Genomic DNA, 14,501 nt, shown 5'->3' on the forward strand with positions numbered 1-14,501 from the left:
ATATATAGGGAGAGTTTATATATATAGGGAGAGTTTACGAAAAAAAACAAAAGACGAAGACAGGTGGTGTACAAAACAAACAGAAGTATTAGTATAACGCTCAGGAATAGAAAAAGTCTTTTACGTTTCGAGCCTACGCTCTTCTACAGAAAGGGACACAGAAAAAACAAGGAGAGAAAAAATTATTCCTATATATATAATTTCCTATATATATATATATATATATATATATATATATATTATATATATATATATTATATATATATATATATATATATTATATATATATATATATATATATAATATATATATATATATAGATAGATAGATAGATAGATAGATAGATAGATAGATAGAGAGAGAGAGGGAGAGAGGGGGAGTTTACCATGATGAAAACGAAAAATAAAAGAGATAAACAGAGAGATCTTTTCTGTCACAGACTGAAATTTTAAAATGAAGCAAAAAGCTTCAAATTTGGTATATTGATGTACTTTTTCACGTTGAATCCGGGTTTGTGATTCATTTATTCCAGAATTTTTTTTTAATGTCACGGAGGTTTAAAGTTTGATTATTTTTACCCAATCAGAAAACAGGATTTGGAAGTTAATCATAGTGTGCATGAAAAGCTGTGTATCATAAAATGAAAGTAAAGATTAGAAGACGAAATTTTAAACAAAATGAAAGCAATGCGTGTGAGATAATAAATATTTACAGAGAGAAGGGAAAAGAGTGAAAGAGAGAGATAGTGTGTGTGTGTGTGCGTACATGTGTGTGTGCGTGCATATGTGTGTGCGTGTATGTGTGTGTGTGTGATAAAGAGTGTGGTAAATAATAGAGAGTGAGTGACGGTGACAGATAGGAGATTTTTAAATCTAAAACAAATTATATTTTCTACTATTATTTATGGACGATATTCTCATTGGGATGCACATTTCGAAAATGAAATCCGTTGTAATAATATTTTACAACACTTGTATTGCTGTTTTCATGATATAATTATGTTTTTCTTCAATAATGTAATTATGTATTCATCCAATAATGAGGTTGAGCTGCTGGTTGCAATAATATTCTAAAAACTTTCAGTAATATTTGATATTGTTATGATATACATCTCAGTTTAAGATCAATGGCACTCACGACATTGAATACTGTCATTTTTTCCAATCCAATAATGTTATGTGTAAATGTTATATGTATCTGACGATTTGACAGCCTTGACTATGTAATTTGCATTATGTTGCAAATAATCACCTTATGTCAGTGAAACGTACGTAAGGTAGTGTTACTAAATATCTCATACAATCTCATGATTTCCTTCGCTTTATAAATAATGTTTTATAATAATAAAATACAGAAATTATTACACTGACAATGATGAAGTAATAATTTTAACATTTTAAAAATATCTTGATTATGATTCGTTGCGTTTCGATAATTTTTGACAATGTTTAATAACTCTTTTGGTATTCCTTCAATAATATATTTGGGATTGTTTTGAAAGCGTTTAAAAGAGGCGCAATAATGTTTCAACTTACTTTATTACAATTTTGATAAATGTCAGAAAGCTGTAATAAAGATGATGATGATTATGATGATGATGATGATGATGATATATTCATATCTACACAACATTTCGTTCTGTTTCATTGTCACCTGGTGTCTTATCAATTACTCCTGAAAAATTATAATCTAAATAACAGTAACAACATCACTGACAATAACAACTCATCTCAGACATGTTGAAGTGTATGATAATGGATTGCATATTATGATAATATTATGATCATCATATGTTATCATAATAATGGATTGAAGATATTCAATATACAATTTTATAATTACATTTTTTTAAACTATATTTCTCCTTGTGACATGATGAAAAATGAAAATTAATCATATTTATATTATTCATTTAGGTTTATATATTTTCAAAATATTTTCATAATGTAACAGTAATAATATCGATATCCCACCTGTCTCCCAAAGCATAAACAAAAATAAACAGGATTTTACCAAGTGTGAAGGTCATTGATACATTTCAACAGCCTATCTTTGAAGCTGTAAGGTTATCGCTCTCAGGAAGTACCGGGTCTTTCATCCAGTCAATTAATCCTTTCACACTGACAATGTATACATCGGACAATTCCTCAACCAGTCCCAGGAAAGCGTTTAAACCTTTGAGGTTTTCTTCGTTGTTCGGTAAAAACCAGTCCGATCGTAAGCGAACACCAAAAGGCGTTCGATCTCTTTTGTAAAATGCCATGAAATTACTTAGAAGGAGATCATAGGTTTGCACCGCAGTCTGGGGTTTGTTATAGCAACTGTCAACAAATTTACACAAATACCTTTTCTTAATTCCAACATAAGGAACAGCAGGGACTTCCCAGAGACCCTTAAATTTTTTAGTAGGACACTGTTGTAGCAAGCAGTTTTTCTTCCATCCAAAGTCTAAGGTAGACGGCCAAATTCCTGTCCTATTCTCTAAATTTGTCATTACAAACAGTGACGAATCATACAGCATCTTACTATTTTGCAAATTTTCAAATTGAACGTCTCCTTTCGATTGAAGATCAATATTTCTCCAGCCAAATATTTTGTCATGAGATACATTAGCATATCGGTTAAGCAAATATTTTTGCAAAGCAATTTCCATATTTAAAAGATTACCGGCCAGATTCTTCTTTTTTAACCCATGTAATGCAATTTCCATTCCTTCGTCGTAAAGCTCTTTAATAGCGGTATAATTAGATCCTTCGGATGTGACAAATAAGGTGCTTTTAATCCGGCAACCATTTGCATTTAACCTTTCGGCATGAAAAAGCCCTTTAAGTTTTTCAGTAATAGAAGAATTGATAGATCCTTCGTAAGTGAAATAAACGAATTGAGGAATTTTCTTCGATGTTGTTGGGATATGGAATTGGTGACATTGACAACCTGGTTTATAGCAGTTCTTCCCTTGTTGACAGGATTCCGAAACTGATACATTGCTGTCGTCATTTGATTTCGAAGGACTGCTGTTGCTGCTACTACTATTACTAAGTTCCAAATGTTCATCCAGTGGGTCTGACGAAAATTCTCGAGATTTCACAAAGCCTGGTAATAAAGCGGATTTTGTATATCTACTTGTAAGAATATTTCGCTGACCTACACTTTTATTTTTATATCTGTTATTAATATTTATTCCAGTAGTAAAATCCAAGAAAGTTTTTCTTAAATCAGAGTATTTTGTTTTTAAATATTGTCCCCTTTCTAATGGAAGAATTTCGGCCTTTTTAGATAAAATAGCTTCTTTTTTCGGTGAAAGTATTTTAACTGTTTCTGATGATGGAATTTCTAATTTTTCAAATGGACGAATTTTGGTTATTTTAGATTTCAATAAATTTCTCATTGTTGTCATCGGTTTCACGTTTAACTCCTTCAAACCGTTTTCATAGTCCAACTTCTGCTGTCTGTTGTGGATTAATATTACCGGCTCACGGTAATCCTTGTTTGTAAGAAGTTGCCTGTCTATCGAATTATTCTTTGCAACTAATATCACAGCGCTATCGTGGTTAGACGAATCTTTCGTAATTATCTTCTCTAGCTCCTTATCATTTTTCATTACCAGGCTGGCCGCTACTCGGAATAAGTTTGATTTTCTATGAAAAACACTTTGAAGTGAATGTCTACTAGTGTCAATATTACTTTGGTCATTTTCATTTCTATTGTGTATGTTCATGTTAGAATTGCTTTGAATAGGTAAGCTTCTTGTTTTCTTGATATCTGAATTTTCCTCGGCTGCGCTTCTCTCAGAAAAAACTTCAGGGAATTCGAATTTGTCCCTTTTATTACTTTTCAGTGACCGTTTATGGAGAATATTAGTTGGTACAGAATCAGAGGTCTGATAGGAAGTTCTCAACGTCACAGAAGACTCATTCAGTGGAGTCAGTGTCGTCTGAGAAATATTTTGTAATTTATTTCGACTGGCTGTATTCGAAGGTGACAGTGTCGAGTGAATTAATTCTCTTGTTGAATTGAAACTATTACCGATAGGCTGGGTTTGAGATGGTGTTGACTGAAAATTATATCCTTCCGTTACAAAATTATTAGAAACTTGTTGGGTTTGCAGCGATTGTAACCTTGCGCTCGGGTCATTGTTATTGTTCCCTTCCATGTTTTGTGACATCATCACGTTTGTAGTGATTTCTCCCATCAAGACTGTTGTTGCTAGTTTCGTTGACGAAATCGTTTCTACAGAAACTATGGTTTGGTTTGGGAAACTGGAAGATTGGTTTATGGAACTGGTGGTTTGATTTGGGAAACTGGAATATTGGTTTGTGGAACTGGTGGTTTGATTTGGGAAACTGGAATATTGGTTTATGGAACTGGTGGTTTGATTTGGGAAACTGGAATATTGGTTTGTGGAACTGGTGGTTTGATTTGGGAACTGGAATATTGGTTTGTGGAACTGGTGGTTTGATTGGGAAACTGGAATATTGGTTATGGAACTGGTGGTTTGATTTGGGAAACTGGAAGATTGGTTTATGGAACTGGTGGTTTGATTTGGGAAACTGGAATATGGTTTATGGAACTGGTGGTTTGATTGGGAAACTGGAATATTGGTTATGGAACTGGTGGTTTGATTTGGGAAACTGGAATATTGGTTTGTGGAACTGGTGGTTTGATTTGGGAAACTGGAATATTGGTTTATGGAACTGGTGGTTTGATTTGGGAAACTGGAAGATTGGTTTATGGAACTGGTGGTTTGATTTGGGAAACTGGAATATTGGTTTATGGAACTGGTGGTTTGATTTGGGAAACTGGAATATTGGCTTATGGAACTGGTGGTTTGATTTGGGGAGTTGTTTGTTTGTTTTGGCGAAATGGTGGTTCCGTTTAGGTAACCGTTGGTTTGGTTCTGACATTGAAACGGAGCAAATTTGGACAACTCATTTAACGATGGTTGGTGCTTCATCCATTCCACAATCTGTTTAATATTAACAACATAAACGTCATTGAGGCCGAGGATATAGTCTAAAAATCGATGCATGGCTTTCATTCGGTATGGGTTCGTCTCATATTCTTGCAACAACCATGTTGAATGCATGTTCAAGCCAAATGGTGCCTTGTTCATAGTGTAGTAACTCATGAAATTTTCCAGCAAGAAATTGAATGATTCTTCTTCGTTTGTTGGTGAATTCGCACATCCGTCCACATAGACGCAAGGATAACGAGCCAGTTTGTCAAGCACTGTCACGATAGGTACTTCCCAGAATCCTTGAATATTTTCGGTCGGACATTCGGGAATGCTGCAAGGATATGGCCAACCATAATCCATCGTAAATGGAACTGGGGATTCTTCAATCAGTGACCTTTTGGTGATAGTCAAAGTTGAATCGTAGGCAAAACCTGCCTTACTCAGTATTTCAAACTGTTCGTTTCCGTAAGCTATTAAATACGGACTTCTGAATCCGACAATTTCTTCTTTGGGTATCTGCGATCGATTGGCAAGGTTTAACCGTTGACCAAGTGCTTCGTATGAAAACTGAAGAGCATTCAGTGATCTTATATGATTGATGCCATGCACTGCTATATCCATTCCTTGGTCATAGAACTGCTTCACCAAGTCGTAATCGGTATCGTTATGCGACACGAACAAAGTCATCGAAATTGGGCACTTATTTGGATTTGTGCGGCTTTTATTGAATAATTCTTCATAAAGAGGAGAATTTCGAACTGTCACTGCATCGTCGAACGAGAAGTAAACCAACTGAGGCCTTTGTGACTTTTTACCGGGGATTGTATGGCCACAGCAGGAGCAGTTTGGCAGAGTGCAGTGACCCGTTGTTCTACATTTATTGCATTCGTTTGGTGTAGTGCGTATGTTGGCGAGGACGATAGAAGCAGAAAAGATTGCCAATGACAAGACGAAAAAGAATGGGAAGTTCATAATGATTGCTTAGACAGTTATCAAAGAAAACAGAGCGAGCGAGGACGGTAAGATATTATTATTGTTGTTGTCGCTGTTGTTGATGATGACAAGGATGATGACGTGCCTTGTTTACGGTTTTCTTAGTTGTTGTTATTGTTGTTGTTGTTGTTGTTGTTGTTGTTGCCGATAACAATGATGCTGACTGATACTATTATCAATGTTGTTGTTCAGCCCTGATCGAGAAGACCTTTGATCAAAGTTATTTCAGTCCGAACCCATTCCAGCGATGGTCATCTGCCTTGCTAACGGTAACTTGGACTACATTATGCAATGAACCATTCCCCTTTCTTTTAATATGGTCGGGTGTGATTCGAAGGAGGTTTTATTGATATTACTAACAGGTCAAGCGGCCGCCCAAAAACTTGATACAAAGAATTTGCATGTGTGTATGTAAATGTATTTATGTATATATTTTTTATATGTATGTATGTAGTGTCCGTGATCACTATCTTCAGCTACGGCGCCACCAGCACTAGCAGCAGCACCAGCAGCAGCAGCAGCAGCAGCAGCAGCAGCAGTAGTAGTAGTAGTAGTAGTAGTAGTAGTAGTAGTAGTAGTAGTAGTAGTAGTAGTAGTAGTAGTAGTAGTAGTGGTGGTGGTGGTGGTTAAAACAAATCAAAACCATAAAGGGGTTATAGATCAAATAAATCGATATTCTTTTATCAAGAAAACATTCAATGATAATTTTTCAAAATAAATTTTTCAAACAGAGCTCTATAAACAACATTGAATACACAGGAAAATGTACACACACCTATACATATTTATTTATTTACATATATATATGTGTGTGTGTTTATGTGTGTGTGTGTTTATGTGTGTGTGTGTTTATGTGTGTGTGTGTTTATGTGTGTGTGTGTTTATGTGTGTGTGTGTTTATGTGTGTGTGTGTGTGTACATACATACATACATATACACACCTTATTTTACACGCGCATTCTTTACGTTAAGTCTCCAAGAATTCTTTTGTAAATTATCCCAAATAAATTCCGTTGTTTAATTTTCCTTGAATTATTTTCCTTGTAAGCGCTTTACTTTTCTTTCTGCTTGTTTTCTTTCATCCAAAACTATTCGTATTTCATTGCACTCCACCACACAAGTATGTTTCAGATGACATTATATAGTTTGTACTATTCTAAAGCTTATTCTCCTTTTTGATGTTATGTATCTTCTTCTTTCCGTCTTCTTTCACTTCTTATATTGATGTCAAAATGACATTTATTTCATTGGAAAGAAACCTTCTTGAAGTGCTTTTTGTCCACTTATATGTAAATATCTTGCAACTTTTTTCTGAAAGTGAGAAACATTAACTCTGAGTTAAATAGTTTGAAAGTCTTAGCCGATGCATGTAATTAAAAGGTAAGAAAGGACATATATATGTATATATATATATATATAGCTTTTTATAAATGTTTTCTTTTTCACTTTCTTATGCTTGCTGTCCGTCGCTTCTATAAAATAAATGTTCTTCAGAGTTTTATTCACTATTTATACTGTGGTTTTATGAAATTGAAACAAAGCCTCAGGTTAATGAAAAAAAGCATGGTAGCGTATAATTATATTAAGGGACAATATAACATGAAAAGCCAAATGGAAAGAAGAAAGCGAAGATTAAAAAGAGAGATAGAAACGAATAGAAAACAAGAGAGAGGGTGACAAAGATTTAAAGAGAAAGATAGATAAAAAGAGAAAGTGAGATGAAGAGAGGGAGCAAGAAAAAGAGTGGCAAAAAAGTAAAATGAACGAAAGGAGCAAAGCAAAACAAGATACAAAATGTACAAAATACGACAAAAACCAGACGAAAAGAAAAGAAGATAAAAACAACAAAACCTAAAAGTTTGAAAAGTAAGAAATATAGATTACAAAAATGATAGAAAAAATTTGGGAAATCAGTGTAAAGGAGGAAAGAAAGGAGAGAGGGAATAAAAGACTGAGAGAGAGGGGGAGATGGGGAGGGGGAGAGAGAGAGAGAGAGAGAGAGAGAGAGAGAGAGAGAGAGAACGTAATTTTGGGGTCAGAGAAAGTAACTGAAATGAATGAATGTTTTGAAAGTTTGTAATCCTCTTTATAACCCTGTCATATCCACATTTGGGTTGCGTGTTTGTAAATCCTCACAGTTCAAAATCTGTGTCTGAAGAATGATTAGGGTATGTGATGGTGTGGTTGTGTGGTGAAGGGGAAATAGGAGGTTTTCATGAAGGGACGTGGGAAAAGAGACGCGAGGATGGAGGGATAATGTATAAGGATAGATAAATGGGTAAGTAGACAAGTCGACAAATAAATAGATAAATCAAAAGTTAGGCAGAGGTAGAAAAGTGTGAATGCGCATATATATATATATATATATATATATATATATATATATATATATATATATATAACGGGAAGCTTTATGAAAATAAACAAAAGACGAAGGCAGGTGGAATACAAACAAACAATTGTATTAGTATGGCGCTCAGGAATAGAAATAAAACAAGTCTTTTACGTTTCGAGCCTACGCTCTTCAACAGAAAGATACACAGAAAAGAAACACGGAGAGAAACAAGGAGAGAAAAAAATGCGTGCAGAAGCTAGCGAATCAACATGGCGATCTGATTCCGGCCATAAGTCAAAGATCAAACGTGAGACGCAAGAGCGAAAATAGGGGAGATAACAGGGTCAAATGACCACGCCCCAACATAAGGGTGTGTGTGTGTGTATGAGAGAGTATGTAGTGCGTATGAGAGGTCTGGACGTGTGTATGTATGTATGATGTGATGTGTAATGTCGTATGGTGTAGTGTCGAGAGAGGAGATGAGGGGGAGAGGGGAGGAGAGGGGAGGAGATATGGGGAGGTAAGGGGGAGAGAGAGGAGAGGAGAGATGAGGGGTGGGAGAGGGGGGTGGGAGAGAGGAAGAAAGGAAGGAGGAAGATAGGAAGAGGGGGGAAGGAGGAAGATAGGAAGAGGGGGGAAGGAGGAGGGGAAGAGGAGGGGAAAAGGAAAAAGGAGAAGAGGAGGGAGAAGGGGTAAAGGTGAGAGTGATGAGGGGGAGAGGGGGAGATGAGGGGAGGGGGGAGATGATATGAGGGGGAGGGGGAGGGAGAATGAAAGAGAAGAGGAGGGGAGGGGTAGGAGGGAGAATGAAAGAGGAGAGGAGGGGAGGGGTAGGAGGGAGAATGAAAGAGGAGAAGAGGAGGGGGAGGGGGAGGAGGGAGAATGAAAGAGGAGAAGAGGAGGGGGAGGGGATGGAGGAGAGAGAGGGGGAGAGAGAAGTGGAGTGAGGGAGCAGAGAGAAAGAGGGAAGGGGAAGAGGGAAGAAGAAAGAGGGAAGAGGAGGGAAAGAGAGTAGGGGATGAAGGACTGAAGAGAAGTAGGGGTCGGCGGGGAGGTTAGATGAGGAGGGGGAGAGGGGGGTTAGATGAGGAGGAGGGAGAGTTGAGACCAAATGGCGTAAAAGAGCGAAGAGAGAAGATTAATTCCTGTTCACGGCGCAAACGGGAATCCGGATGGCCTCTCTGCAAGGACAAACCGAACACAGGTGTTGCAAGGAGTGACCGGTGGAGCGGAAATGGCGTGAGACCGGTGTGTCGTTGGCAAGGCGGATGTCACGGAGGTGTTCCGCGAACCGGTCAGCCAAGCGGCGTCCCGTTTGTCCGATGTACAGGGAATGGCAGAGAGAGCAAGAGATGCAATAGATGATATTGCTGGAGGTGCAGGTGAAGGGGTTGATGATGCGATAGGGTCGATGATGGGTGCCAGTGAGGAGGGTGGTGTTGGAGAGGTAAGGGCAAGTGCGGCAACGTGTAGTCCGGCATGGTGGAATAGTGAAAAAAAAGGAGAGGAAAAAAGGAGAAAAAAAAAAGGGGAGAAAAAAAGGGGAAAGAAACAAACGTTCGAAAAAAACAACAAAAAAAACAATCGTATATATAAGGATAAGGGAAATTTTAGAAGGAACACATTCAGGCAGTTCAATAGGAATTGCTAGTGCTCCGCCATTTGGAAATGGATCGGATAGATGTAAATTGTGTATTGGAGAATGGTATCTAATTCTGAAATTATTTAATGCTGAACAAATTTTCAGATGTGATTCCTTCATCTACTCATAAGTTCTATTCAACATTTCTAAGGACACATAGCACTAGACCTATTCTATGTTTCTATGTAAATCTATTAAAACTTATCTTATTAACACTTGACTGTCTTTACCGTGAATTTTAGATCCTTCCATTCTAGCCAGCACATTATCACTTACATATGAATAATAATAATATGCCTATAAGTTCTATTCACCATTTCCAAGAACACATAGAATTAGATTCGTTTACTAAATCTATTAAAACTTCTCTCATTACTATTTGAAATATGAAATTTAGATCTTTCTAGTCTTGCTTTGTAGGCTGTAGTCGAGCTAAAGAAAGATGACGAATTAAAATTTTGGTTAAACGTGCACAAGATCTGGCTTCAAGGTTTTGGTAAGAAATTATACCTACTGCTATCTTCAGCACCGTTATTCCGTAGCATAAATTTACAAGTATTTACACAGCTGTAGGTATAACTTTTTAGATTTTTATTTTCTCGCTGGACTCCTCATAAAATCGTTGATGATTTTATTATTATTATTATTATTATTATTATTATTATTATTATTATTATTATTATTATTATTATTATTATTATTATTATTATTATATTATTATTTATTTATTTATTTGTTTATTTACAATGTTATTGAAAGAATGTGGCTTATACTCACGTCATCGGTACTCGACCATGGAAATTGCTATGATTGATGTCTATAGAAGAAACATGGGAAAGAAAGGAAGGCTTTCAGTTGCGTGAAACGCTGCCAAAGGCTCTCTTAAACGTTATGTGACAGTATTAATTCGGGTGCTGTGAGGCGACGAGCTGGCAGAATCGTTAAGCACGACCGACAAAATGCTTAGCGACATCTCGTCTGTCTATACACTTTGAATTCACATTCCACCGAGGGTGATTTAGCTTACACATTCGATGAAATAATCGACATGCTCCACCCCGACCCCACATAAAATATCACGCTTTATTCTTGTAGTAGAAAAGACCAATAAAGTCTTGTTCGCAGTTTTCATTTTTATACAGAGAAAATATTCAATCCTTTTGCTGCTAATTGTTTTCCATGTTTAGAACGACAACAACATTTTGCTATTGCACTTCTATCAGAAATCTAAAAATGTTTGAAGCGCCAACTGTAAGTCACTGAAAATGCTAACCTATTACCAGATATCAACCCGTTCCCAAACTCAATACATCCCACTCCTTCTCCACTGAGTGTCGTTAAGGTAAAAAGAAGGATCAAGTTTTTAATGCTGTAATTTGCAATTATTTATATTTGACATGAATACCCGAGGCAGCCGTTTTGTTTTCGTTTTTGTACTCTTTTTGATAGGTTGTTGGCAGTGGGAAATGCCGCTGAAGGGTCTCATAAATATTATGTAACGCTATTAATTAGGGTGCTGATTCTGATATTTCATATATATATATATATATATATATATATATATATATAGGTAGGTAGATAGATATATAGGTAGATAGATAAGTATATAGATAGACAGACAGACAAACATACGTACATACATACATACATACATACATACATACATACATACATACATACATACATACATACATACATACATACATACATACATATGGTATGTCTGTCCTTTTCAATTGTATTTGGGTTGGAATTTAGGACACAAACAAGAAAACAAATAATGAAGCCGTCACATGTCAAACGATACTGTTTTGTAAATGAGGAGAACGCTAAAGCTGTTGTTAAGTTTTGAATTGTACCTAAGTCACGTGTGTGAGTCACATGGCAAATTTAGAGTTCACATACGTACATGCTCCTCGCCCCACACACATTTCTGGTTTTTGTTTTTCAAATTAAACCATCACATACACCACCACCATCATTTCCTACTTATGGTGATGGTTGTATGATAGTTAACATTGTTTATTCAGCTAAAGGATGCAATTATGTCTTCGATTTCGTTCGAGTAACACTCGAACGTCGTAGCATATTATACTGTAGATGATTTTTAACAGAACATCGTTAATGTGGTAGACGGAACAGTAGAGTATATTGAAGGGTGGGAAATAATATCAGCCTCTACGCGATTTGAACTGAGAGCGAAGAGGAAGTGATGTCGTTAAGGCAGTATTGACACCTATTCTCTATCAATTTTGGCTTTCAGCCAATAAGATGTGATTTGAAAGAAATCGACTGTGGTTTCTAACAGGTTGAGTGAACGCGTTGAGGCCTCTAAGGTAATTCGGGTGATCATATTGTTAGTAACAATGGAGAATGAAGTTGCTAAATAGTGTTGTTCTGGAATTTTAGGATAGGAGTAGGGTCATCTTTTGGCATGGACACACTGGGCAGTTGGCTGGATGCTCCCCGAGTCAAGGGGCCCAGTGTTACTCTATGTATGCCGTGGTATACAGGAGCCCCAATCCATTGCTTTATATGAGTACTTCTATGGAATCAATACAATGATACAATTGACTATATCACCTCATTTTGACAAATCTTTGCCAAGTCCAAGCATATTCACAGACATGAATAAATCAGCAAGTGTATCCAATTGATAATATGCCGACATATTGGCACATCTTAAACATATATTAAAACGCTACCTACTATAAAATATTAAGCTGACCTTCGAGCCATATCTCTACCAGAAGATAATGCTATCATTTGAAAACTATCTCCTTGATTAATGAAACATTCACAAAAGAAATTACATAACTAGAAACCTATCCATGGAAACTAGGTGTTATATAAACCAGGGGTTATTATTATAAACGTTGTTGGAAAGGCAGTACTTTAGGGCGGAAATGATGATCTTGCAGAAATTAGCATCTTGCCTTCAAATTTAATCTTTGGAACCATTTGTAGCGAGTTCTAACTTTCTATCCTCACGCTAAAAGTCAACGTGATCTATGAAAACAAAATGGATGTCAAATCGTTCAACTTCTGCCTGCGAGGTAAGTTGATCCAACCTCTGGGATAAGCTGTACCATACAAGGGTAAGTTGATCAGTGCCCCAAATAAAGATAACTGGGGTACATAACCATTGTTCTGTCTGAAAATATATTTAATGTTGCAACTACAACACTGAGCGAAAGGATTACTTTGTGTTCATAGTTATAGTAGCCAATTAGAAACAAATTGAATCATTGGAATGTCCTTTGTGATAAGGGAACTCAATTCATTTCAGCTGCCATAGTTTTAAGTCATAATTAAATTTTAAAAAGTGTCTCAAAGGCACCTGGAAATGCCATCAGTAAGATTGTAGCAATTAAGTCAGCATATCTTGCTCATCAATGCCAGCTGCATCATTTGGATATGGAAACAGAAAATGTCAGAAATCAAGTCAACTAAGCCACTTTCATGTCATCGTTGAACACAAGCTGGCCAGAACAACAGGCAGGACTGCCAATGCTCCTAGGCCGTGGCAACTTATTATGCACGACGTATGTTCATTTTTTGGATTTGGAACTGAAATTCCTCTTCATTGTTTACATCAACCGAATAATGTAATGCACAAATCGATTTTCCAACACATTTGACAACCACAAAGTCACTTTCAATGATATCCATGTCACTGTCCCCATCTGATTCGTCATCGTACTCAACTTTTGAATCATCATCTACCTCGCTGAAACTAAGGGTTTTGGAGTTTGGGGGACTTGCATTTTCCCCTTTAGCTTTGAAGAAATATCACTTTGGCTTCTTGGCAGATGCCTTCCGTTTGCGATTTTCAGATAGGGCTGCAAGCTCCGGGATTTCTAGTGTGTCGGTCAGAATTTTCATGCTGCCTTTTTACGACTGGCTTTCGTTTTCTTTCTTGCTGTAATTTTCAAAACTAAGCGAACGAGGCACGACATCCTGTTGATTGGGTCGAATAGGAGGTAGGTGATAGAACACCATCTTAAAGAGCCCGTACACTGATCGATCGAGAACTGAAGACGATGTGAAATGTCGAGTGGTATTGACAGTCGGACAACGTTATCATATCTTACAGTGTCCACAACATTGAGAGAAATGTGGGTGTCATGGTTGTGGAGTATCAGGAGAATCTTCTCTGGTGAACATCTGGTGTAATTTGGGTATTCCACGGATGTCTCCTCCTTATTCATCCAGCTACTGCTCGCTGCCCTACCTATGGTCTACCCCCACTGAAGTGTTCTTTATAGCGGACTCTCGGAAAAATGAATAAAGGAGGCACGACTGGCCTAATTGCACTCACAGTGTACACGACAGTTATCAGTTCTCCAAGTTCAGCAGAAGTGATTGCACGAACTTGTTTCATTCTCTTCTCGATCACAATAGTTGCAGGGTTTTGAACTGTTGTGCATCCAGTTTCGTCAGCGTTGTAAATGTAATTGAATGAAAACTTGTATTTGTCCGCTAGTTGGGCAAGATTGTCGAAGAACTTATCAACCATTGGTCGGTTGAAAGCAGTAGCACATCCAAAGGATGTAGCTTCTGGACCTCTTATT

General features: G+C 36.9%; 1 protein-coding gene and 1 long non-coding RNA gene across 3 annotated transcripts in view; both read right to left on the reverse strand.

The window, feature by feature from the left end:
- Positions 1-1,379: 1,379 nt before the first annotated feature.
- On the reverse strand, positions 1,380-6,391 carry LOC118766574. 2 transcript variants are annotated; one of them, XM_036510079.1, is made up of 3 exons: positions 6,066-6,391; positions 4,834-6,000; positions 1,380-4,293 (listed from the first exon to the last, which is right to left on the reverse strand). In XM_036510079.1, the coding sequence occupies exons 2-3, from the start codon at positions 5,927-5,929 to the stop codon at positions 2,039-2,041; spliced, it is 3,351 nt and encodes a 1,116-aa protein (XP_036365972.1). In that variant the 5' UTR covers positions 5,930-6,000; positions 6,066-6,391; the 3' UTR covers positions 1,380-2,038. The 2 variants fall into 2 exon arrangements, with proteins under 2 accessions (XP_036365972.1, XP_036365971.1); XM_036510078.1 differs by having other exon boundaries at positions 4,834-6,391.
- Positions 6,392-6,579: 188 nt separating this feature from the next.
- LOC118766575 overlaps positions 6,580-14,501 on the reverse strand; it is a 17,371-nt gene continuing 9,449 nt past the window's right edge. Inside the window, exon 3 of the long non-coding RNA XR_005002515.1 lies at positions 6,580-6,725. This is a non-coding gene — a long non-coding RNA (uncharacterized LOC118766575). The remainder of the gene's footprint in view (positions 6,726-14,501) is intronic.

This window comes from Octopus sinensis, linkage group LG16 (assembly GCF_006345805.1).
Source record: "Octopus sinensis linkage group LG16, ASM634580v1, whole genome shotgun sequence".
NCBI lineage: Eukaryota > Metazoa > Mollusca > Cephalopoda > Octopoda > Octopodidae > Octopus > Octopus sinensis.